The sequence below is a fragment of the Leptinotarsa decemlineata genome, unplaced genomic scaffold, assembly GCF_025532065.1.
Source record: "Leptinotarsa decemlineata unplaced genomic scaffold, Ldec_3_MD MMD2_tig00001064_RagTag_RagTag, whole genome shotgun sequence".
Classification (NCBI taxonomy): domain Eukaryota; kingdom Metazoa; phylum Arthropoda; class Insecta; order Coleoptera; family Chrysomelidae; genus Leptinotarsa; species Leptinotarsa decemlineata.
Window position 1 is genome coordinate 6017481 of NW_027412558.1, and position 27825 is coordinate 6045305.

Consider the following 27825-nt stretch of genomic DNA (forward strand, 5'->3'; position numbering starts at 1 on the left):
AGACAGATAGAAAGCGACGGTAGCGCATCGGCAAATGGACAACATGGCGTTAGTCTGAAGTCACATGTTTGTTTTGTGTTTTCGTTATTTTATTTATTACTTCTGTTATAATGGCCAGTGATAAAATGTTTTCTATAGACGAAATAAAGATAAAATCATACTTTTCGTGGTTGATGAACTGAAGAAATGCCAGTAAGTTTTAAATATACGTTTAAAATATAAATTGAAGTACAGTGACATCGAGTTGCCTACTGAAATAAATGAAACAGATGGATATCACAGACAATGTTACCGAAGTTTTACAGCTTTAATGGCAAAATACCGTGATCCATTGATATATAGAAACAAATAGATAGTATCATTAAATCTACTTCACATACTTTGCCATTAAATACACCACCAAGTGTTAGTGAAACTATTGCGGGAAACATAAAAAGTGAAATCGTAAGTGAGGTTAGTGCTTCGAGTTTAATTTATTGGATGATAAATATGATTTTGTCTGGTTTGTTGTGGAATTGGCCGCGATGGTAGTGCACCCGACTCACGATCGGAAGGCCATGGGTTCGATTCCCGCCTCGACCAGATATTCTCCTCGAAAGAATTCATCTGGTTAAAGCTGGGATGATTCTGTAACCGTATTAGAAATCACGCGTTAAAAGGTGAGACCTCGTTAGTCCTTAGCTCGCACAAGTTTCTCAACTTCTGAGAGTTGTCGTTCGTATGGGGGCGATAGCTAATTGACGGAAAAACAGATTTTAAACAGAGATTTTTTTGTGGGAGAGCAGTTACCTTCCATAGTTGCAGATGTTATCATTCAAAGTAAGTATTGAATAGAACATTAATCAGTAAAAACTGAATTATTATATAACGAACAGAAATGATTACAGGAATTTCAATTTATTCATTAAAAATGATGGAACATTGGAAGACAATGACAAATCCCAAGACGATGATATAAATAATTCTGACAGTGAGAGTGAAGATGATGATGATGATTATGGAGATGCCTCCTTTTTTTGTGACACTATTATAGACTAAAAATATTTTAATTTAGAAATAATCTGAATCTTTGCATTATATATTTGTAATTCACGTGTAATAATCAGTACTTTTTTGATTGAAAAATATAATTTTTGAACCTTCCTTGTCGTAGTGTTTATTCCATTCTATTCAATTTTTCCTTATTTCAATTATATTTTCATTTTTATGTTAAAATTTCTTCATTTCGATTGTAAGTAATGTATTTTCGCAATCATTTCTTGTCTCATTCTTGAAATTTTCTGTTATACTGTCGCAACTCAGTTCTCGCTTGGCTATTAACGAGAGGATTTTTATTTGCTCTTTCACCCATTCATTCATTCATCCAAATAATAAAAGAACTCATTTAAAACTCAATTAAATGTCTATTGTAAAAAAAAAAACGGAAAAAAATACTTTGATCCGGTCACTGTACTGAGGTAAAATGCACAGCATGCAATCTGTGCCAAGTTTGCATATTTGGAGATTGTTTTATATTCCATATCCTGTGATCGGATCAATTTCGATGTCTATGAACTTGAAATATTAAAAGATGGAATTCTGAATACTGAGTGTTCTTGTGTTAAAATATTGAAGTGAGGTTGGAATGTCTTTCAATTCATATATTTACTCAAATGAATCTGAATCATTTCATGATTATTTTCTATATTTGACAATACAGTAGCCGATACGCTGCGTCACTTTCTATCTCTCTTACACTTTCAACTGTCTCTCTTTAACCACAAGCATTATACCGCTATACTTTTCATTACTTTTTTATTTATTTTTAATACTTAACAATCGAATTAACGTCTGGCAAATTAATTTTAGATTATTTTATGTTTAAAGAACATATTAGGTATAAAAATTACAGACATACAAAAATACTTCGAATTTTTTATTTAAATGAAATAAAAAATCACGTATGGCACATAATTAACAAGAATAAAAATGCCTGGTAATAAAAAATTGATGTCTGGTGGATCTATCTGAAGGAAAAAAATCAAAAATTACACTTTGAAAAATTCTTTTAAAGTCAAGGATTTTTACCTGTGCATCAATAAACGCAACCACTATACCGCCAGCCTGGACTCTAACCGAAAGAGCAAGAAAGCCAGCATATCCAAAAACTAACTGTTCTAAAATTCTTGTTTTCCAAACGTTGCTATCTCCTGTACTACAGCGATATGATTGTGCCAAGGCATATTGGTGTCCATTTTGAATCCTAACAAAATTATCGAAGTAGTAAGCGGAATTGTCTGTCCAGACATCTCTCTGACATTTATATTTTTGGAGAAATCCGATGCCTGGGCTTCCTTGGTATTGAACGCAACCCGATTACTTCCACCCCAATTCGAAATCATCTCTAGTTCCTCATTGACATATGCTACTTCCTGCTGCTGATGACGATGTGCATCCACAGCTGATGTCCTGGAATCCAAATGGAATGTCGAGTATAGGGTGCTGTCGTCAGCAAAGCAATATATTGGATTATGTTTCTTCCAACAAGTCGTTGATATACAATAATAAGAGGATTGGAGACAATATGGATCCCTGAGGAACAACAGCGTTGACGGTGAAAATTTGGACAAGAAACCCTCATGCCAGAGATGGTCAAAGATCTTAGAAATAGCAAATGTAACAGCTCTTGACTCTCCATATTTCTCGATTGCGTTATTTCAAATATGGGTGACATACCATAGAAGGTCGCTTGTTGATATTTGTTTTCGAAAGCCATATTGATGATCGCTCAAGATGTTGAAGCCTTCAGTTATTACATGAGAATTCATTTCTTGAGAACAAAAAAACATTCAATTGCCGTGTCTGCATCACATATAGATACGTATATAAAAACTCAATGGACGTTTATATTATATTATATTATTGGTCATTATTACGCCTTGGTCAAAGACGAAACGGACTGGTTTAAGTTTGACGATAGTCGTGTCACGAAGTGTTCTGGCAATGCATTGAATATATTGGAGCCTCTGGAGACACCCTTCAGTTTGTTTCATAAGACAGAGGACATTGGTAAATCAAGATCATCAGATGATGTGGTGCTGCAGGTTTTTCCGGGTTTTCCTGCAGCTGAAAAAGCAAATGCGCCACTGGAATCAATGAAGTCGCCCCGGAGCGCCAATTAATTTTTATTGTTGTTTTTATTTTTATCGTTGTTTTAATCGTTAATTCAATATTTAATTGATTTGAAATAACATCCATTTCAGATGAATCTATAAATACTTGCATTATGCATCAGTTACTGACTTCGAATCTCATAATCAGTCATGACATTGAAAAGAGAAGAGTCAATTATTTCTCACAAGGATTTGAAGGGTATTTTCACTGAGGAACATTTCTATCATTATCATTTTCTTCAGATTTTTACAAAAACAATAATGTTGTGAAGTTATAGACAAAATATGTTTTTTGTAAGAAATGAAAACAGTGAATAATGTGCAGATGAATTTTTCAGGTACCAGTCGAAGAGATATTACTAGTTGTAACAGTTTCAAATCACTCTTGTTTGAGATGTTCATACCATTAACATTTTTTATAACAGACGATATCAAACTAAGAATAACAATGAAAAAAACATAGAATGTAAAAATGCTGCACTTTTTCAAGTGGTAGAATTTATATTGGTGACACACTCAGAGATCTTCGTGTATGATAGGAAACATATCGAATACACAGCTGGTAACGGAGAAACATATTTCAAATACAGAAATATTTCAAGCTGAACTGGTAATCACGCAATCAAGTGGAGTTTGGAACTCCCAAACATCTTAAGCGACCATAAATATGTCTTCAGAACATTGCATTTTAGTAAAATGCTTGTGATTCCCAACATTTCATGAAGACCGTTTCTCACAAGTATTTAGAGATGGTTCTTTCCCGCAGCATCAACGTTGGTGTTTTCCAAATATCCATATAGGTTTCATCTTCATCACATTGGAATAAATGAAAGATTATGTCAATACTTTTTCATATTTTTGGGAAAGAAAGTGTTTGGCTTTCTACTACTCCATCTTGATACAAAAAAAGGATGAGGAATCTTCCAAAGAAAGGAAGGAAGTAATCAATTTGAAAATAAGTAAGTCTATACATGGATGTGTAGATCATGCAAAGAAGTAACTTTCAGACACAAACTTAAAGAAAATCCTCCTGAAACAGCTACTTTCATATAAACTTTGAATTACACGAAAGAAAAAAATTCTTTCGAAACAAATACTTCTATATGAACACTGAATTATACAGAAGATACTTTTCTCTACTCAGTTTGTATTTCAAACATTCGTTGTGGAATAAAAATCACATTTCATTCACATGAGTTCTATTTTGAATGAATGGTAAAAATTGCATTTACATAGAACACTGTCATCCTCACTGTTATACATCGATGTTTCGCCTTAAACTTGCCCTAAGGCTCTTCAGTACCAAATTGGATAACATTATAGAAAATACAAAAATTAATCACTCCTAAAAATATAACTCCTCCAATTCAAATTGCTTTTTCATATGTTTTCATATGTTATGTTGACACAAGCTAATTGATGGTGATCAATTTGAAAAGGAAAGGCCAAAATTATACGAATCAAATAGGCGGCATAAAGAGTTGGAAGAAGTAGTCGTTTTAGGAGCTGTTCCAAATATCAACAGTCCTAAACCAAGAACTGACGTTAGGAATATTTTGAACGCCGCATAGCTTTTTCCCATTGATTCCTGGAAAGTACCAAAGTAACCAAGTGCGTGATTTTTCGTTGAATTGTAATTGGACAGACGAAGCTTGTGTGACCAGTGCCGGCATTTTCAAACGCTACAATGTTTATACTGGGCACAACAAAATCTTCATTCTTTTGTGGAGCAGAGGAGTCAAGAAAGATTTGAATCTAGTATGTGGACAGATCTTTCCAATGGTAGAATTATCGGCTTGTTATGAAGGCACTCTCACACCTCAGAGATATTAAGAAATTCCAAAACAAAATATCAAGCCCCTTATTGATTAGTTGCCGCTAATAGAGATCAGAAAATATATCTTTAACAAGACGAGGCTTCGTCTCACAACACTTCAATTGTCACCAATTTGTTGGCTGCAAACCATTGGGCGGCCAGGTCACCGGACCTAACGCCTATAGACTTCTACCTGGATACGAATTGGAAGCGGCAGTGATGCAAAGTTTTGCTTCTCTCACTCTTATTGTATAGTATTTCCAATACCGATTGGAACAGCACAGATAAGGAATTCCCGCCTCGACATAGGCGTCGGCATATTATTTTTCAGTGGTCGTTTTCCAGTTACTTATTCTTACAATCATAGCAATTGATCATCCCATGAATATTTTCATCATGGGTGATTATGAAAAACTTCGAAACTCAAGGTAGTTGATTTTCGAGTCGAAAATTCTGAAATACTATAAAAACACGAATAATCACACCGATTTCTGGTCAAACATATATTTATAAAATAATAGGGGCCAACAAAATTGCTAGAAAAATCAAAATTCTCTTTCGCTATATTTGGATGAGGTGGAATCATCATCGGGTTGAATAACGATCGGATTTTTGGAACTTTGCACATAATATTTGTTCTCTTCTTTTATATCGTGGGCCACACAGTTCTTCCACACATCACTATTACCTACCTCATTCACCACTCGCCCTATATTGTCAAGCACTACAGCATTCGAAGTAGGTGACTGATAACATTTCCGCAAGCTCTCTTTCATTGTGGCCCAAACCATTTCATTGAACACACAATAATATGGAAGCAAACGTAAGAGAATATGACCACGTGTTTCACACATCGAATCAATAATATTCTCTTTTTTGAAATTACGTTGTTTTATGGTCGCCAGTAGTACCTTTTTCGTTGGAATCTTTTCGGGTTTTTCCATGTCATGATTTCGCATAAAATCAATAATATCTGCTTTTTTTGTGTTATTGTTTGGTATTGTAGTCAATAACCGAGAATGATACAAAGCGTTATCCATAACAATAACCGAGTTTGAAGGAATATTTGGGAGAAGCTGCTCACTGAACCAGGTTTCGAATAAAGCCGCAGTCATATCTTCGTGGTAATCAGCAGACGAATCTTTTATATTTTTGGCCGACAAAAGCAAAGCGTTAGGTACGAAACCACTTTCAGTCCCGGCATGTAAAATTATAACACGTTTTCCCCTTGAAGAAGGTGTGTTCAAAGCACAATACTTGTATTCGTTTACCCAGCCATGTTTGACAATATCATGGGTGTCAAACCAAGTTTCGTCGAGGTAGATTATATGTCTGCTGGATTCTCAGTAGCTTTTCGTTCGACTCAAATATTCTTGTCGGAGTTGAACAATGCGTGTCGATTCCATTATGACCATCCGATTGTTCAATTTTTCATATTTGAAACCACAAGACAATAAGACACCTCGTAGAGTTTCTGAAGATTTGTAATTGTAATCGGGATAATGGAGTAATTTATACTAAATCATTTCCAAGGTTGGTACTTAATTTTTTTTTGTATATACCATAAATTGTTCGCCGAATCACATCTTTTGTATCACCATCAACGTTTGCGAATTTTTTATTCCTTTGTTTTCGTTTCATTGCAAGGTCAATGACATCCCCTATTTTAATGACTCGAAGAACTGTCGAACGAGATAGTTTCGTTAACTAGCATGTTCTATCCACAATTGCTTCTTCTTCTTTTTCCATTAATGGCTTCAGCTGCCAGGGCTATCCAGCCAGGAGTTCCAGGATCATGTTGCTACTACAGGTGGAGCCCACACTAAAGTGGATCTGAGTTGGACCCAAACCCCACTTGGTTTTGCGCTATAACAAAGTTCGACTGTAGTTTGAGATTCTGTGAAATGTGACAGTTTTTCTTCTTCAAGCATTCATGAATATTTAAAATTACTGGATGAATTCGAACATGTAAGTCCTCATTTTCAAATTCCAGAAACCTGTCGATTGACACAGATTCCTCACACCTAATGTTATCATTTGTTTCAAAAGGTCTCCAGAAATCCATATTGATGAGAGTACCCAAAAACACTAAGATTTTCACAAAATCGGTTTAAACGATGAGGTAGGAACCTTTGGTGTAAAAGTTGAAAACTTTTTCTAGAGATCAATTACCCTAACACCAAACTGATATTTTTGCACTCGACGCGCGTTTCGTAGACAAGGTTAGAATTTTCAGGAGAAGAAAATTAATACTGAATCTAAAGACAAGGCTTAGTTAGCTGTTTATATATTCAAAGTTGTTTGGCCCGACGTGGACTTTGTTTGTTAAATGATGATTATCCTAATTGATTTTTCGGAAATTAACTTGTGGAACCACTACCCGCAAATTAATTTGTCCGCTTTTTAATCTATTGTCTTCGAATTCTACGTGAGAAGTGCTTTGGAAATATTAATACAGAAGCAGACACTATGCGGTTTCCAACATTGAGTTTGTCATTAAATTTCACCCTCAGACACAGCCATCAATTTCAATCTATCCAGTTTGAAAACGTGAGTTTTTCTTTAAAATTTTCCAATTTGGCCTACGGTGAACAACAAATTTTGGAACGACAATAATCACAACATCGTTTCACACAAAAACTTGAGGATGGAACAGCGTTTCGAAAATTTTGTATTTCATCGATTTTTAATATGAATATATAATGTTTTTTGAAGAATACTTCAATGGAGATAAGATGAAACATTACAATTTGGAATTATATTCAAGTTCAATGATTCAAAAGCACATTTTCATGTTATAATTAAGATTTATTGCAAGTCTGTTGCTGAAAAATTATCGCGGGAAGAATAAATAATTAGTAAAAAATTCCTTTGTTATACTCGATCAGAATATTTGATACTTTGCGAGTTTGTTGATGAAATTTCCAAATTTCATCAACAAATTTCCAAAATTTCAATAGATATTGTTGGAGATTTTTCTCGTCACTAGCTCAATTTTATAGTGAATGGAAATGAAAATGAATATTACAGTGTTTGACTAACAAACACTGTTCACACTGTTACAGTGTACACTTCCGTTATGGATTAGTTATCTTGTAATTACATGAATAATCATATTTGTACTCACAGAATGCCAGTAGAATTTGAAGCACTCCTATTCGGAAACGATTGAAAGTGTGACAAAACCACTGCACGATGTCAAAATAAACGTCGACTGGGTGTTAACATTAGAACTAACAATCGTCAAGTTAATTCTAATTTTGATGACGACCGTGATAAATTCTCCCGCTGAATTCACTTGTCAATCAATACATTGAAACGAGAAGGAAGGAACTCATTAATATATAGATGTAAGCTTGACCTCCGCGGATGACCCAAGTAAAAAATTGGTGAATGTTGGTATTAAGGAAATCATTTGACATATCACTCATGAATCATATATGCATTGAATGTTTTTGTGAATGAATTATAACAACGTATTCGTTTGTATAATTCCAGAAGTAAACAAACAATTCTGTGCGGAAATAACAATGGATAGTCAGTTGTTTACTCTATTTTTTAGTAGGTTATGAAGTATCGTTCTAAAAATTGATTTCTTGATAGTTATGAATGGACTGAACTGTTACTAACATCGTAGATTCCTCAGTAGGAATGAATATTATACACAGGGCTACTGTATACAAAAATATTAAAGAATATGTGTGATGAAAAAATCAGGTATATATAGAATAGAGTGTGGTGAATGCCCTGCAGTATATACAGGCCAAACCGGTAGGAATTTTGATATGAGATTGCGTGAACACGTCCGTTTGGACACAAAATCTGCAATGTACGAACATCTTCAAGAATCAAACCACAAGATAAATGAAGATAACCTCAAAATCCTACACATATGTGATAAAGGGAGAACAATAAATTTGTTGTAGGCCATGGAAATTAACAAATCAATTAAAAATCAGAAACATATATCCCTGAACGAGCAACTCGATTTATGTAGGTCTCCTCTCTTGAATTTATGAGTTAAATATCCCCTAGAACTTTCAGCGAGGAATTTTAAAAGTTGGCATCTTGATTCGCCCAACTACCTGTCTCTCAAATACCTGTCCTTGCAGCATACCTGGAAAGTCTAATATAAACGATATTTCAAACTTCAGATTTCAGTTTTATACTTGATAATGGAAAATTCCGTACGTTGTTTAAAATATGCCAATTCAGGCGAAGAGGAATTCGACAATAAGTCGGAAGCATGTGAAAAATACCGTATTTTTCAGATCAAAGCATCTGAAACTGCTACAGCCATTCTATACAGCCCAATCAAGATATCTTCTGGTATAAAACTTGTGTCTCTCAAACCTAATTTTTCTTCATTTTACAGGTTGAACACGATTTTGGATAGTGTTTTGACAAAAGATAGAATCATAGACGGTTGGGAATTATACCGTGAAGGACTTTTGAGTTTTTTATTACAACATATTAAATACAAGACACTGAAAACTCCAGCTGGCTCAACGAACACTACTGAAAGTGCTTAACCTAGAATTTTCGTGAACTGAATAACAATTTTGTATTGAAGGGGTTATATTTTTTAGGAGTGATTAATTTTTGGGAAAGAAGGTTTTTGGCTTTTTACTACTCCATCATGATACAAAAAAAAGAAGGATGAGGGAGTCTTCCAAAGAAAGGAAGGAAGTAACTCTATACATGGATGTGTAGATCATGCAAAGAAGTAACTTTCAGAGACAAACTGAAAGAAAGTCCTCCTGAAACAACTACTTTCATATAAACATTGAATTATACGAAAGAAAAAATTCTTTCGGAACAAATACTTCTATATGAACACTGAATTATACAGAAGATACTTTTCTCTACTCAGTTTGTATTTCAAACATCCGTTGTGGAATAAAAATCAGATTTCATTCACATGAGTTCTACTTTGAATGAATGGTAAAAATTGCATTTACATAGAACACTATCATCCTCACTGGTATACATCGATGTTTCGCCTTAAGACACTTACCCTAAGGCTTTTCAGTACCAAATTGGACAACATTATAGAAAATACACACACTTCATTCTTTCGGAACAAATACTTCTATATGAACACTGAATTATACAGAAGATACTTTTCTCTACTCAGTTTGTATTTCAAACATCCGTTGTGGAATAAAAATCAGATTTCATTCACATGAGTTCTACTTTGAATGAATGGTAAAAATTGCATTTACATAGAACACTGTCATCCTCACTGGTATACATCGATGTTTCGCCTTAAGACACTTACCCTAAGGCTTTTCAGTACCAAATTGGACAACATTATAGAAAATACACACACTTCATTCATGAATTACGATTTTTTAATGCCACGGAATAAGCTTGATCTGCTTATGTCATCGATGACATCGTAATGACATTCATTCACCTATTTGATTTAATCCCAGCCAAGAGGAATCTTATTTGAATTGAAGGGGTTATATTTTTTAGGAGTGATTAACTTTTGGGAAAAAAGGTTTTTGGCTTTCTACTACTCCATCTTGATACAAAAAAAAGAAGGATGAAAGAGTCTTCCAAAGAAAACTCGTAATTCATGAATGAAGTGGGTGTATTTTCTATAATGTTATCCAATTTGGTACTGAAGAGCCTCAGGGCAAGTGTCTTAAGGCGAAACATCGGTGTATACCAGTGAGGATGGCAGTGTTCTATGTAAGTGCAATTTGTTACCATTCATTTAAAGTAGAACTCATGTGAATGGAATCTGATGTTTATTCCACAACGGATGTTTGAAATGCAAACTGAGTAGAGAAAAGTATCTTTTGTATAATTCAGTGTTCATATAGAAGTATTTGTTTCGAGAGAATTTTTTTTCCTTCGTGTAATTCAATGTTTATATGAAAGTAGCTGTTTCAGGAGGACTTTCTTTAAGTTTGTGTCTGAAAGTTACTTCTTCGCATGATCTACACATCCATGTATAGAGTTACTTATTTTCAAATTGATTACTTCCTTCCTTTCTTTGGAAGATTCCTTATCCTTTTTTTGTAGTATCAAGATGGAGTAGTAGAAAGCCAAACACTTTCTTTCCCAAAAATATGAATAGAAATCCTCAATATGCTTCCATTTAATGTACCTCCACGACGTATACGTACCGCGCAAATGTTTAATATCTCTGCAATATGTGCAAACAATTTCAATCTACTTATGGATTTAGATTGTTTTTCGTAAAAAAAATTTAAACCAGAACATTGAGTTTAACTCTGTGAAACTGAATATATATTTTACAAATCAACTCAGTGCAGTTCTGAACGACTCCCTATATTTCTGGTATTAGCAATTAGTAATTAATAATCTAGTAATCACGATCAATATGATAGCTATTATTATAGTGCATTTGCCAACAGTTTAACCATGTAATTAGTCTCTAATGGGCTGTATATGGGTAATCAATATAAAATAAATAAATGAATAAATGAAAATGTTGAATGAGAAAAATAAAGATACGACGTATCTCTGCTTGCCCAGACTTTCAATTATCTTCTCTAGTGTTTTTTAATAGGTAGCCTGCTATTATAAACCCCTTCAATTCCATTATGATGTTTACCAAATGCTGATTTCTTCTCTTTTGCCCGCCACTCGAAGCGATGAAAATCTACGGGAAAGTTGAAATGGATTTGTAGTGTTTCCAAACAAGCTTCCAGAAGTAGATGTAAGGAGGTCGAGTTGTCGAGAGATAGAAATTGGGGATGAGAATAACGTGGAATATTCCGTTTCAGGCGCGGTATTGTGAAGGAGTTCATGGCTTTTTCAATAGGGAATCGTGAACTTTTTTCTGTTCGTGTTGAATTCAGTTTGGCTTTCAGTGGTTAACTTTTGATGTGTGCATTTATCGTGAATTTTCGTGAAAATTTATGAATTCGAATTGAATATTCCCTGGTGATTTTTTCTGTATATATTAAATAAACGTCTGTTCTTCGTTTTGAAAATCATGGCCAACACAAAAAAACCTTTCTTTTGGGGTGATGAGTTTATGGCATTTAATAAACATAACGTTGAATGAATCATATCTACATCTTGACAGGTACATTCGAAATGTGATGGAAATTTTGAGTATGGTGAACAACATCATGAAAAATATGTATGACCAAATTTTGTTACTACATACTTATATCAATGGATTTCACCATATTTACGTTGTTCACAACCTTGAAATGCAAACAAACAAGAATAATACTCAAAATCAACTCTACGACCTCTTTATTACGAAGCCAATGCTTGATTATCTGATGCACAGACCTTCATGATAGGTCAATAGGTGATAGATAATTGGAATACAAAAGTGTCCACAGCAAGGCATTGAATGAGAAGATCAGTGATATCGCTTCGATAACAGAGATATCAAAATCATGTAGAAAACCGTGAAGTGTATATATTACGACTTTGTAGTTGAAGAGTTAATGACTGGCTGGAATTATATTTGTTTGGTCATGATACTCAGACGGTTCACACCGTTCTGAAGAGACCATACCCGGTACTGATGATAGGGCAAGCACCCCGAAACCGGTCTATCGATTCGTCTTATCGACCAAATGAAAATAATTTCTGCTTGTTATAGTGGAAAATAACTTGCTATGAATCTTACAAATCGAAGACGTTGCATAGGTGGCTGATGATTTTACTTCAACTCTCTGCGCGGCATATATATATATATATATATATATATATATATATATATATATATATATATATATATATATATATATATATATATATATATATATATATATATATATATATATATATATATATATGACCACGGAGGCAGTTATAGCTACCTCCGTGACATCCGGGTCCAGGATGTCACGCAGATGTTAGATGTAGCCTGGGATTTCTAGGTCGGAACCACAAATGTGCGGTTGGCTCCTGTTGTTGACTCCGTGCGTTTGTGTTGTTTCCTGATTTCGGCAAACAAGTGTTTCCCATCTTTACACTTGGCTGCACCGCGCTGATGAGGCCAATAGCCAGAAACACGTGTCCGCGGTTTGCCCCTCTTTTTTGAGAGTTGTGTCCACAAATTGTTTAATTTTTGATTTATATCATGCACACTCGATAAAATCTCTATTTGTATTTATCCTGGACCCGGATGGCACGCAGGTAGCTATAGCTGCCTCCGTGGTCATGTTAGATGTAGCCTGGGAATTCTAGGTCTTCTAACTGGAACCTCAAATGTGCGGTTGGCTCCTGTTGTTGACTCCGTGCGTTTGTGTTGTTTCCTGATTTCGGCAAACAAGTGTTTCCCATCTTCACACTTGGCTGCACCGCGCTGATGAGGCCAATAGCCAGAAACACGTGTCCGCGGTTTGCCCCCCTTTTTTGAGTGTTGTGTCCACAAATTGTTTAATTTTTGATTTATATATATATATATATATATATATATATATATATATATATATATATATATATACTGACGATGCCCAATAGGCTGAAACAGCTGTATACCGGTGGCTCTTAGATTGAAATCAATATGGGAATGATCAAAGAGTATACTTGCCCAGCCCTTCCCCAGATATCTTATTGTGAGCAGCTGTGGAAAATAAAACTCGGGATTTGTCAATTATCCACAATTTATTCTCTTCTTGAATATTATCATCATGTTATCACAAATGGTACAAGTGATTCAATTCACACTATCAGAATATTTGAATATTGGGAACTAGATATATATATATATACTACCTACGGAAAATTAAAATATTCCACATTTTTTTAATTATCAATACTCTTTTCATAAATGAAATCATTATAACTACCAGACGTGGAGAAGATATCAGAGAAATGACAATTTAAAATTTTTTAATGAATATATTACTGAAAAAATGGTGATATAGTTGACACAGAAGAGATAACTCATTCAAAAGTTTTGGTCCTCTACAAGCTTTTTATAAATATATCACAATATATATCATATAATATTCTACAACATCGATAAATACGTCTTCTTATTCTTGTACGAAACGGATGGAATACATTGTGCTGAAATATCAAACTCTGTTAGAAAAAAAACTTTTGGATGTTAATATTTCACTAAAAAGTGACAGAACAAGTGACTTGAGTTCGACAGATTCACTAAATTGTTCCTGAAGAGACTCAAATGTCAATTGATGAGTTTTTATGAAACCATCTTTTTGACCCAGCTTCAGTTTCTTTTTTTAATAATGTAGAGACAATTATAATGAGAACAATTACTACTACAAGAGCTGAATTTCCTAATACATAGATGAGGCTAGTCTCATTGCGTTCACCACTTTTTTCAGTTAGTACTAACCTTCGAAAGATATCTGTTGAAATTTCATGATATTCTACTCATCAGTGGGTGGGTTGTTGTGCTAAAAATAAAACCACTTTTGTTATTTTGAAAACGATGGATGATTAACAATTTCGTGTCTCAATTTTACACTGCTTCTCGATGAAAAAAACCGTTCAAGCAAAGCAATGGCTTGAAAAGTGTTTGAGGACTCCACTCTATCAGAAACAACAATCAAACATTGGTTTGCTGACTTCAAACGTAGTCGTAGAGACACCGATGATGCAGAACGGAGTGGAAGTCCAAATGAGGCAGTAACACCAAAACATAAAAAAAAAACCATAAAATAGTTTTGAATGATCGAAAAGTGAAAGTGAGCTGATATTGTATAGATATCAAAAAAAACGTGTGAGCTTTATATTGCATGAGAATTCGACTATGAGATATATCTGTTCAAAGTGGTTGCCGCGCGAGCTCACCGTTGACCAAAAACAAGAAGTCTTGATGATTCTGAGCAGTGTTTTTGCGTCGATATGTGAAAATGGGTAAAACATGGGTTCATCACTTCACTCTGGGATCAAAACGATCATCATCTGAGTGGGGAGCAGCTGGTGAACCTCGTCCAAAACGTACGAAAGCACAACAATCGGCTGAAAAGGTTATGGCCTTGGTATTTTGTTATGTGAGTGGTGTTATATTCATCGACTATCTTGAGAAGGAAAAATACCATCAACAGTAAATATTATACAGCGTTATTGGAGCATTTGGAGGCCGAAATTGCGGAAAAACGACCCCTTTCGAAAAAAAGGAAAAGCTACTTCATCAAGACAATGCACGATTTCACAAATCGATGAAAACGATGGCAAAATTACATGAAATAGGCTTTGTATTGCTACCGCATATACCATAACAGAACAAGAATAACGTCTTTCAAATATGGTAACATATGAGGAGGCAGTACACAAAAACAATTATGAATCCCAACATTGTTTCTCATCAGAGTTCCCTGTAATGAGAAACGGCTGTTCCTCATTAATTGCCTGCTACTGGTAACTCTGTTGTTTTTGAAAGAACAAAATTGTTCTAATAGACAATATTATATGATTTTTCATGGGTTCAAGCTGCGAGAGTCAAATGTAAAAATGAGTCAGGATTACTTTCCAACGTTTCCAAGATAAACCAGTGTTTCCACTTATTCATAGCCAGGCTTTCGTTTGAGGAAAGTTGAATCTAACAAGGCATTTCTGATTCAACTTAGAACCAAGACGTGTCAAAACTACACTGTGTGGTGTGCTCTAATTTTGACTCCTGATTTCATTAATATTCATAACGAAACAAGAATCAATTGTAAGTTCACAGAATACATGTTTGAATCACAAGTGAGAGTTCGAAGTTCTCTCGTGTTGTTATGCTCGAGCGCTATGCTTCTTGGATGGAAATTGGCCCCAAATTCAAATATCAAAAATATCAGGACAGCTCTGGCTCTGGCAGATGTGAGTTTTTGATGTTTTTAGTGTTCGTCAACGATATGTATTCGAAACATACTTTATTGTGACATTTTCACTAGAGACTTTTACAAAAACGTAACACGTGTTTCACCACACAATGGCTTCACTCAGTCTCCACTTAGTAAAGACACTTCACTTGCTGAAGTTACGCCCGAAGAAGCCATTGTATGGCGAACCACGTGTTGCCTATTCGCGAAACTCGTTAGTGAAAACCTCACTATGAAGTGTTTTTGGATACGTTAGTTAAAGATTTTCATCAAGTATTTGACAATTCCATCATACATCGTCATGCAAAAAAATGTGCTTGATGTTTATCAAGTGAAAAAATTTATACTGAGCTAGGCCACAGCGGTTGCCTTTCTACGCTGTTTTGAAGCCTACCATATGTGACATTGGGCTATACGAATAAAAAAGAGCATTTGCTTCAACTCGAAACATTCGAAGTAAATGCTTCAAAGGGTCTGAATAAAATTGTGAGTGAATCATTTTGCTTGAAAGTAAAACGCAAATGCTCTTGGAATAAAAGTATTCATTTCATACGTATGTATAAACTACCATGAAACCAATCACTTGCTTACAAGTACGAGCATTTACTTACTGGTAAATGATATCAATATTGACGGAAGGTACTGCTGACAATATTACAGGTTCTGCGTGCATATTACAGCTTTTGAGTGCAAATGATTTGAATGAAGAATCAGAGTCAGAAGACTCAATCCAGAAATATCAAAGATAAACTAGGCTTCCCAAGGAGGCCCTCCGCAAAGGCAAGCTTCGACATTGACCGTCAAATGAGGTTTTATTCTGTCTTTCGCCGCAGTTTTCACTGCAGAGCAACTGGATAAACTTATACCCAACACCAGACAGCGCTGTTTCGACCCTCCAAGTTTCATCAGTGGCTGAAACACAACTGTCCTGGAAATAACTTACCTTAGCTTTGCGATGAACCGTTTATCTTTGATATCAGTAGATTGGGTCTTCTGTCAGTTATCCTTGATACCTCAAGGATTCAAACAACGTTGTTTGGTGGTTGCTATTATACTGGACATACCAGGAAAGTTGAATAATCCATAAAGCCAACTCATGAATCGTTTACTTTTTGGAATATTATCGAATAGTTTTGAAGTTGTGGGTTGATATTCTGATGATTGATGATATTTATCAGTATAGACTTGATGTATGAGATCCACTGTTTTCGAAACCTTTTAAACGCTGCTGGGATTTCGGAAATGGCGAAAACTTCATAGATGGATGTGTAATATAGCATCTTTCGCAAAAATGGAACCATTCTGAGAATTTTCGGAAATTTCGAAAATTTTCGAGAGGTATCGAAAAAAAAAATAACTATAATTTGAAAACAGAAAACTTTCTCTAGGGCATTTTGGGAGAAGCAGAGGACTTCCTCAGCCTTCACATGTAAACTCGTCGTTTGTTATTATTTCGAAACATTAATTGAGAAAAAAATGTCACAAATAATGTCGAAACTAGTTCGAATATCTTTGTTTGACAAATGCATCTTAACCTTCGATTACACCTTTTCTTCATTCAAGGAATGAAGAAAGGAAGGAAATAAACTTCTCATTCTTACGTCGAAATCACCTAAATTATATTTTCTCAACTAGAGTCATACAGACCAATGCTTCACGAATTTTCATTTGAGTTTCTTCTGGAACAGATGAATAAATAGATCATCCGAGAATGATCTGTCAATCATATTAGATAATGGAAGTCCAAATTGGTGAAATACAAGAGAAATGAAAATTGTACTAATATTGTTGATATTCCAAATCGAAAAGTAAAATGTTCTCCTCATTAACAGCAGTTCAAAACTCAGTTTGAAATTATTTCCGAAACTTCCAATATAAAATTTCAACTATCAACTTTGAAATATTATCTACCTAGATATATACTTTTTAACGTGATATGATATGCTACACACTATCATTATTACTATGACAACTTTATAATAATTTTCTTATTCACAAACAAGAGTTAAAGCTTTTATATTATTCAGAGGTTTGTTAGAAAGGCATGCTAGATAAAACTTGATCAATACGATAGTAATTGGTACTGTTAATCTTGAGCAATAGAAACTTCCACTAGTTTTGTGTTTTGAAGAAATTTGTTAATGGTTGAATAATGGTGGTGGATAAATATTTAATTATCAGCCAAAAATACTGTTCCTCATCAATTGAATGAATTATTGATTTATGATATAAAATCGATGGATTTGGTTCAATAATTTTTCACTCTCGACACTTACTATATGAAAGAATTTGATCAGAGGAAAGGATGAAATAATAATAGTGAAAAACTGTATTTTTCAGGTCTACATACCTAAATCAAATGCAGGATCTTTTAATAGAAGGGAATTGCTTCAACTTTCTGCACACGGAGAATGGATCCTACAAGTCTCTATTTTGGAACCTGTGCTATTCATCATCTATATACACGAGTTCCAAATTCATATCAAGTGCAGGTGCTGTAACCAATACGCAAATGATACCCAGATTCATATTCCATACGAATCCCTCCCTTCAGCAAACTTTCAAGTGAAATCAGATATTGAATCCATCGTTGGCATGTCTTCCAAATTCTGTTTCTTCATCAACACGTCTGAACCCACTGCGATGTATTCGGGCGTCAGTATTGTGACGTCTGAAGCTGCTATTGTATAGTGAAACACATGTTGCAGTTTCGTGAACTTTCAAGTGGAAATCTCGCATCAAAATAATTGAATACGTCACATACTATTCTATCTGCAATCTTTATATGACTTGTTCAGTATTTTTCCTGTTGTCTTTGCCGATACAGCAACCTTAGTATTGTCAGGATACATAAATCATCCACCCTTCCAGATATAGGCTGTCTACAATATAGACTGGTTTTACTCTTTTCACTTTATTGAGACATTTTTCATCATTTTTGGAAATATTTTGTTCACACAAATCTCCTCACGTATTTTCTCTGATAATATCGATCCACCACCTGGATTTTTCATACGTAAATCAAATATCGTTGTCTTATTACACGACGGTCCAGATACATTATTCTTTATTGTTAACGGGTTTGCAGTTGCATTTGAACAAATCAGATATATTGCAATGTCTCGAAAATCATAAGAGAACATCGAAAATCTGAGATCTGTTAGACTAATTGACATGGTGTCATTGGCAGAGTTTTTATGCTTCGAATTATAGTTAGAACAATGAGTATCATCGACTGCAATTGAGAAATCTTGAATATAAATACTTGATTGAACTGAAGCTCATTTTCCAGTTATGATAATGATAATAATAGAATAATTAATCCCAAAAAACTTTACATGCTTATAGTAGGGACAATGTATTGGTAAAAAAGCACTTCTGGATTGATTCTCTAGTGATGAAAACTAAACCAATCAAGTCTATAATCACTTCACTTGAAAAAATTGTACAATAATTTAACAGTTTTTCTGGACCACTCCCTTTTTCATAATTGAAATGGCAAATCATTTTTCAATACCTCAGAATAATTTGTTCTTCATCAGAAGAAAACAACATTTGCATTGGAACGGTGGCGTGAAGGGTTAAGTTTTCCTATTGAATCCCATCCCATCTGAGCCGTGATGGGAACCGTGATGCTATGAGAGAAATAGGAACGAAATGGCTGTTTTTCCATAAGAAAAGCAGGTCACACATGTCATTTTTGTCACAAGCTTTCTTCAAATGTCATTACATCTGCCCAAAATATCACTCTTTATTTTAAAAAATTCCTAGATTTTCCCAAGAAATCACTAGATTTTTTTTCCCGAAATATAGGGAGAGTATGACAACCGAATCTAATTTGTTGATTTTGTTACTAGATTCATTGGAGAGATCCTAGTTCCCACCTTATAAAAGTCCCTTACTAAAATCGATTATGGCGACATACCAAAAGGGCATTTCTGCATGTCTCTCTTTTTCATTTGATGTGCTACAGGTTACGATCCGAATATTATTGACAAAGATATGCCTCAGGGACCTTTTGGCATGCCGTAATGTATGCTTTTTTTGATAAAGGACTTTCATTCTAGGAAATCTTCAATGAATGCAGTAACAGAATCAACAAGTTAGATTCGGTTGTCGTCCTCTCCCTATATGATATTGGATAAAAATCTAGTGTTTTCTTGGGGACATGTAGGGAGTTTTTGAAGAAATTTAGTGACGTTGGGGACAAATCTAGTGATTTTTTTCACAAATATAATTACTTCAGGTGCAAATTTAGTAACTTTCCGATCAGATCAAGCGACTTTTCGGAAAATTTTGTGTTAAAAATGATATGTTGAACACGTTTTTCCTCATGGAGATTTACATAAGAGAACGGTCATTTTGATCATAGTTCTTTCATAGAATATCTACTTGAGACGTGAGACTTCGTTAGTTCATAGATCGTACAAGTTGTTCGAGAAGTTTTAGTCAAAAAAATGTTATGTTTCTTTTTCCCAATGTTTCAGGTGCACGATATTGATCAAAACGTCAACCACCACCCTATTTGATCATTCTAGGTGAGGAAACATTCAAGAATTCAAGAATGGATCATTCTCAACGCGGGGTGCAGTCAATAGTTGGCGATAATGTAACAACCAAACTGATTAATTATGGCTTCACTCAAGATTCTGTTTCTGTAGAGTAGGGAGGGTGGGTGACTCACAGCACTAAGGCCACATGTGAACTGTTGTTCATCCTCTCGAAGAGTTGTCCTCCTAGGTCAACGTCCGTCCTGTTCTTTTCGGGAAGGTGGACAGGTCACTAGGAGATATCTCCTTTATATTGGCAGGCCAATACTCGCCGAACACACACTCTGTTTGGCAACCTTGAGGTGTCTCACGGTGGCGTCCGTGAAGGTTTTGGAAGTTGCAGAGACATTACTGTCGTTACGCTTCTTCTTCAACCTTCTTGGGGTTCCCACCGTGGAGGTGCACAAGTGAGGGAACTTTCCTGCAGGGTCAGCCGATTCCTTGCCTTCATTCAATGCGGAGCTCTTGGCGTTCGCCGCAGGAAGTTCCCTCATTTCAAGGACATTTCTGTTCAACCCCAGCCACCGCCTTAGATTGGGGTGAGCACTTCTGTCTAGCCTCAGGATTAGTTTTCGTTTTTATTGTTTCTGTTTTTGTGTTGTTGCATTCATGTGTGTTCCCAAGAGTAGCAAAAGAACAGTTGGTCACACCTGGCAGAGCCCCGCATCACCAGAGGTAGGCTGATTACAATGAGTTTTCGCCCAGTTCCCCAAGGGGATCATTCGTAATCGCATATCACCTGCGGCCATTTAGTTGTCGGCACTCAAAATTATGAACATTGTGGAATTGTCATTAACAGAAGCCTTCAAAACGGGGTATAGATCAATTGATACTTCAATATAAATTCAGCATATTGATTATCATCTGAAAAATATAAAACTTCAACATCAAGTCACGAATGATACGAAAGACAACCCTCATAAGACAAAACTTGTTCGAGCTGAGGCTCAAGCTAGGCGTACATTGAAAGCGTGTGGGATGACGCAGCACAGTGCGATCTTTCGTAATCCATGAAAACCAATAAACAGCTCCCGGACATGAGGTGCCACGCATGGGACTCGCGTGGCACCTGTCAATTTTTTCGCGTGTCGCCAAAAGCTTTGTATGCTCAGTATAGAAATAGATTGTTGGGCCTGACATCCAATTGAGTCAGTGCCACGTTGGCTCATCCTATTCACTTCTGCAAATTGGTTTGGTTCATTCGAAAGTAATTACTGAAATCAGCATCACTCATCTGCTTTGATATCGTAAATTGCCCACATTTTTCTTTTTCTAAGAGAATTCTCGTTTTCGGTGATTTTACTTTATGATTAACGAGTAAACAATGAAGCAATCATCATCTTCAGCATCATTTGCGGATTCTGATTGCGAACTCAATTGGACATGACGGTACGATCGTAACTTTGAAACTGTGTTCAATTTGCAGATCATCCACGCTACACGTGTGAAGCTTGTCACCCATTTGTCCGGCACAGCACAGCACGGACCGCCCCGTCTAAATACGTATAGGATTGGAACAATGAAAGTGAATGGACAAGCGACCACTAGTTCGGCACGGCACAGCCAAGAGCGTCCGCCGCTGGAAAGGATTCCAGCTCTGCGATTCTGTCTGGCATATAACGGTACATGCTGTGACGGACTGGCTAAGTGAGCGCGTAGCCGGCCAACATCAACTTGTCCAAACGTGCCTTGGAAGGCACGTTGACAGCACGGTGTTGAGTGGTACCTATGAAAATGGACCAGGAGAAATTGAGCTGCATGTTAAGGCAGGCTCTAGAATATCCAGCAGTTTTGAAAATTTGCCTGGAGTTATTCGGAAATAAAGGAAACATTTCTCCTCATCTTCTTCCATTCATTGAGAAGATAATGAAACTCTCCCAGATTTGCCCTCTTTTGAATAATGGGATGGACCCACACCCTTTTTTTGTACTATTTTCTTCTATATTCAATAATGCGTCCACTGTAATGACGACTTCTTCGTCATAACTGCTAGTAATAGACATGTTTCTGTCAGCGCTCGATGTCAACTAAAATTCCCTTGAAATCGAATGAACAGCACCCTCAGTAAGCTGGTTGTAGCTGGACAAGTGGGCGATGCTACTACCTGTCGCCATCAGGCGACGGACAGCGCCGTGCAGTGCTTTGCCGGACAAGTAGGCAACAATCTTAACACGAACGTCTCGTGCGGCACGTGCAGGTCAGCTCACATGCGCCGAATTCGCGCCAAGCTTTAACGAGGTCTTACCTTCAACCAAAGTTCACGAAGCGGTTGATTGGATGGAAAGAACGAACAACTCATAATAACCAACTGGCTACTGTGCCTCACTCGTAAATCCTACGATACTCATTCTTCTATATCTTAAACAAAATAAAAAATATTTTCATCGGCTTAAGTTTCTTCATGGCTCTGCAGATAGAGAGTGGACCCATCATCAAGAAACTTGTGGGAAGATAAAAACTCTGAAGCACCAACTAGAAACCCAAATTGAACACACGTACACTATCACACGTCTGAACTCTTAAGCCCCTCCAAAAGCGGCGCGGTGATTTTGCTTTCGTCCATTTGGATGGACACAGGCGATGCTCTGTCTTCCTCTGGTATAGAGGACCTCCTATGGAAATCAAATGTGACGTCCAAGCTAGCCGCCAACCGCTCGGGCTTCAGTTTCTTCATAACAGGCTGTTCGAAGCTGCGAGAGACTTTCGGCTTCGCTCCAGCTTCTACAGACAGTTCCATTTCTGCTGGTGCTACAGGCAACTCCATGGACTCCAGAGGAGTTTCGAAGCTGATGGTGGGATGATGGCTGCAAGACGCCCGGTCCTGAATCGGCAGAGTTTTCCTATCGATGCTGTGCTCGAAGCTGATGAAGTTCCTGTGGCGGTAGGGGTTACGTTCGGCGCAACACGAGGATCTTCTTTTGCGGTACTGGTGGTGGATGTATGGTCTGTCGATAGTTATCGACGGTCGGTGGCGAGAGTAGTAGGGTCTTTCGATAGTTATGAGAGATGGCCTGCGTTCTTTGTTCAAAATCGGGATGATGGAACCTGGAATATGAAAGAAGATGTGAATTATAGTGATGAAAGTTCACTGTTGAAAATACATATTGGGTATGTACGGAACATTAAACTAGTGTACAGTATATTCCATGGCGTGGGTATTGAATGAAAAACATCAAGAGCTTAAGTATTTCATATAATCATTTCAGATGCATTCAGAAGTACTTCATAACGAATAGTAGTTAGTCAAATATCAATCCAGGTTAGCAACAAAACACAGCAAAGGAACGCATGCGCAGAACTTGTACAATTGAACAAGTGATGTGATGAAGAATGGCTCAACACAACCTAATTCGTAGCATTGATAGAGAATATCAAGGTAGAGGTACAGAAATACCAAAATCGGGGTGGTGATGTTAGATCCTAGACTGACCTGAAGAATTGTTCAGTGGTGGTCATACCAATCCTATGTAAAACAAACATCGACTTCTAGAAGGGTTACAAAATTAGCAGAATACTCCTGCTTGAATAAAAAATAGCTCGAATGAAATGTACGAAAGTAAGACACCTAGAAATGATGTAGGAGTGGAAACCAGACATAATGTATTGCCATACACAATGGTGGTATAATCCTTTACGAGTATATCAAACGCATTTTTGATTCTATGACCGAAAGTGTAACGAATAATCTTAGAAACAAACAGAGAGGTGAAAAAATTCATTTATAAGGTGAAACTACAACATTACAACATGTTAACCACACAACAATCCTTAATCCAACGTCTTCACATTTTGTGAAAAAAGAATAATCTACTTCTAGAGGAAGAACAAATCTCAAACATGGTTTACCCGACACCAAGGATCACAGTTCTAAAATAGGTCATTTCGGGTCAATATTTAGCAAAATACCTGATGAAAAATCGAGATCACCATTAGCTTGGTCAATGCACAATCCGTCTTCCAGGTGGAACCACATGTGACCTTGGAAAGTACTCAGGAATCACAGGATACGAAAAATGTGACAATAATCTTCCACTCAACCCACTGTGGAATCTGTGAAATATACAAAATAGCCATAGAAAAATCACAAGATTGCTATAGACAGCTCGTAATACTCAGGATGTCATTCATGGATAACCGAAACTATCTCTAAAAAAATATGATGAACACAGTAAGCTCATGAGTATATATTGATTTTCAAAGCATTCGCAGAATTTCATAGGCCAGGAAGCTCCCAAAGCAGCCGAAAATTTTCTCAAGATATAATCTAAAATGCACAATCATTAGTTCGGACTTTCATTGTCTAATATGATATAAATTTATTTGAAATACCTGAAAGAATCTGTAAAAAAAATCAAAAAGAGATTAGCTAAGAAATAACAACCAAAAAATCGAAAAGAAAATTGAACTATTGATACGAGATGAAAATTAAAAAAGCCCACAAGAAGTCCCGAGTCTGGTTGAGATACGAGGACGACACCTTCATACTATGGAACCACCTTCCTGAAACACATCAACAACGTGAGTCCTTCCATCACTTTCACGATGGAGAAGGAAGTCCACAATGAATTGCCATTCTCAGACGTATTGGTGAAGAGGACCGACATGAAATGGGAAACATCTGTGTATCGAAAACCCAATCATACAGGACATTATCTGAACCAGGAATCCAACCACCATCAATCGACTGAGAGAGAAATCATTAAGACTCTACCAGATCATGCCTTCGGGCTCTGTAATACGAAGGAAGGTCTCGAAAGGGAACTAGGCATCATCAAAAACGACCTTCAACGGAATGGTTACCCCAGAGTGATGGTAGAACAGGCTTTAGCTAGAAGACAGCAAGAGCTCTACAAGGAAGAGAAGCCGTCACAACCAGTACTTGTACTTTCCTACATACAGAGGATTGTCGGAAAGGATAAGAAGGATTGGGTCCAAGTATAACATCAGAACCTGCTTCAGATCTGGAAACATTATCCGTAGAATCCTCACAAAAACCAGACCACCAAACGCGGACTACGAGTCTAAGAATTGAATTTACCGGATACCCTGCTAGTGCGGAGAATCATAAATCGCATTGCCGAGCATAAGAAACACACACAGCGACGAGAAACCAGCAAATCAGAAATAGCAGAGCACGTTTGGACTCATCAGCATAACATCAAGTGGGCTCAAGCCGAAATCATCCACATATATGTTATCCAATAGCAGGGGAGCCCACGATGCAAAATGGGGATTTACTCGAACGTCATTGAGACATATTACGATGCAAAGCTTAGATGATAAGAAGAAAAAAAAGTGTTATATAATATATACCTTTTCATCGGTGGGGGAAAGCAGCTATAGATGTTTAAATATGTAAAAAAATACTATTGCATGGACATACTCAAGCGCGTCAGATATTGATAGCATCAATGTTCTACGTATTTTTAATAATGTTGGTATGTTAATCTGATCGTTTGCATGATGTGGGTGGTTGTACGTAAGGGTTAAAAGTGAAAAGAAAAAAAAATGTAATCGAGCGCTTCAGATTTTCTAAGGGGGTGTTAAGTGCAACAAAAAATGCTCTCATTCAATAATCTGACGATTTGGAACTGACGCAAACTCGCGACCATTATTATAATGTGCAAAATAAATTCGCCATTTAGAAATACTCAAGCGCGTCAGAAAGATATATATGGTTCATCTGTATGTTTTAGACGTGCTGTCTCATAATCTGACGATTATCTAGAGGTATTCGCTTAATCTGACAAAAACAATATTTTTTTTTTATTTTTCACAATTCATTGAACTCAATCAATTGAATAGCTCAGGAAATAGCATGCAAATGAATAAGTGTAGGTTTTTTAAGTAGAATACTTGTATATATAAGAAAATAATTTTTAAAAAATGCTCAAAAAGAAATAATTTTTCAAAATCAATTGATTAATTAATGAAGAAAAGAGAAATGAAACTTTCTATGTTTTCACCACTTTTATTTGTAACTAACGTTACTGCAGATTCGTCCTATAAGGACATTTTCAAAATTATATATTGTATGAGTTTGAAAATGTCCCTATAGGACGAAACTGCAGTAACGTTAGTTACAAACGAAAATATTAAAAAACATAGAAAGTTTAATTTATCTTTTCTTCATTATGATCTCCTACCACGTGATAACGGCTACAGCCATCAATTAATTGATTAATTAATCATCATCTTCATCTTCACCAAACGAGTCTCTGTGATCAGCTGTCATGGCAACAGAATTCAGAGTGGGGACGAAGTGAGAGAGTAATATATAGAGAAAGAGTGAATGGAGAATAGAGGAATAGAAACTCGGAGAGGGAAATATAGGTATCACACAGCTGCACGCATTGAACTTTATCGATGAATTTTTGTTAATTCGGCTTGAGGAAATCGTCAGATTATATAGTTTTCGTTATCCTTGAATTATTTCCTTCGAAATAAAAAAATTGCTACGCTCGAGAATGTCGAAATGGCGTTATTTTGTACAACTTTGCTGCCCTCCCCTTTCTTTACTTCACTCTCAAATTGTCAGATTACTGGAATATACACTTTTCAGCAGGTAATTAACTCACTCTACCTTAATCTGACGCGCTCGAGAATTTCTGATGATAAATTTTTTCTACTAATCTGATCCTTTATCCCTCACAGGCGGCCTTAAATATGGGGCTCATATTTGGTGGAGGTACTCAACCGGGTGCAAGGTATCCCCCTGTATATTAATCTGCCGCGCTTTGGTAAATCCCGAAATCCCCGCTTAGCTTTCCCTATTATAGTGCTTTACAAATTATTGAAGTGCAGTAGATAGATACCTTTTCTATTACCTGTGAGCGAAGCAGTCGGACTGTGTTCATTGACAACAAGATGGTGAATGTCAATGGCAGATTTCGAACGACGTGGAGGTGGATTCATCGTAGCTATCGTAGAGCTACCGACGAACACCGAATTCTGTCGAGGTCTTCGGATAATCGGCGATGGAAGGGCTGAAAGAGGATCCGTCAAGGCGTTCACGTTGTACTTTGAGAACGACATTCTTGCCTGAAACGAAAATAAAGAGTAGAATTGATTTTTCCATGCTTATTTGTCTATAGTATCACATGCATAACCGAAAACCACTGGGATAGAAAAGTTTTGGCTCTATACTTCTCCATATTCGTACGAAAAAATGTGGGAACCTTTCAAAGAAAAGAAGAAAGCAGCCAATTTCAAAAAGTGAATCAATACAAAAATGCAGAGAAGTAAGTTTCAGACACTAATTGGAAAAAATCCCTCTCCTTTCAATTTGAACAAAAGCCACTCTGAATTTCATTAGTTCGGACTTCCATTGTCTGATGTTATATAAAATGATTTGAAATCCCTGAAAGAACTGAAACAGAAGCATTAAAAATGAATAGCTGAAAAACAATTATACCAAACAAAAAACCTGAAATGAAATAATAGTGAAATAAAATACAAGTGAAAATGGAACAAATGGAACAAAAAATAAAATAAAATTGAAAAATCAAGAGATTCCAATC

General features: G+C 36.1%; 2 protein-coding genes and 1 long non-coding RNA gene across 7 annotated transcripts in view; all 3 read right to left on the reverse strand.

The window, feature by feature from the left end:
* Positions 1 to 8274, reverse strand: part of LOC111505867 (protein peste) — a 63877-nt gene extending 55603 nt beyond the window's left edge. The window contains exon 1 of the mRNA XM_023160775.2: positions 8096 to 8274. The gene's annotated coding sequence lies outside the window, so the exon portion shown is untranslated. The remainder of the gene's footprint in view (positions 1 to 8095) is intronic.
* Positions 8275 to 13562: 5288 nt separating this feature from the next.
* On the reverse strand, positions 13563 to 21368 carry LOC141482409 (uncharacterized). Its single transcript, XR_012465513.1, has 2 exons — positions 18106 to 21368; positions 13563 to 13989 (listed from the first exon to the last, which is right to left on the reverse strand). It is a non-coding gene; the product is annotated as an uncharacterized lncRNA (long non-coding RNA).
* Positions 21369 to 21373: 5 nt separating this feature from the next.
* The window catches only part of LOC111505907 (uncharacterized), a 151126-nt gene continuing 144674 nt past the window's right edge, over positions 21374 to 27825 (reverse strand). For 3 of the 5 annotated variants that reach the window (XM_023160815.2, XM_023160807.2, XM_023160832.2), the window contains exons 5-6: positions 27121 to 27346; positions 21374 to 23350 (exon numbers count right to left, since the gene is read on the reverse strand). In XM_023160815.2, the coding sequence (XP_023016583.1) occupies positions 22809 to 23350; positions 27121 to 27346 (768 nt within the window). In that variant the 3' untranslated portion in view covers positions 21374 to 22808. The remainder of the gene's footprint in view (positions 23351 to 27120; positions 27347 to 27825) is intronic. The other 2 variants (XM_023160823.2, XM_074175574.1) reach the window with 1 other exon arrangement.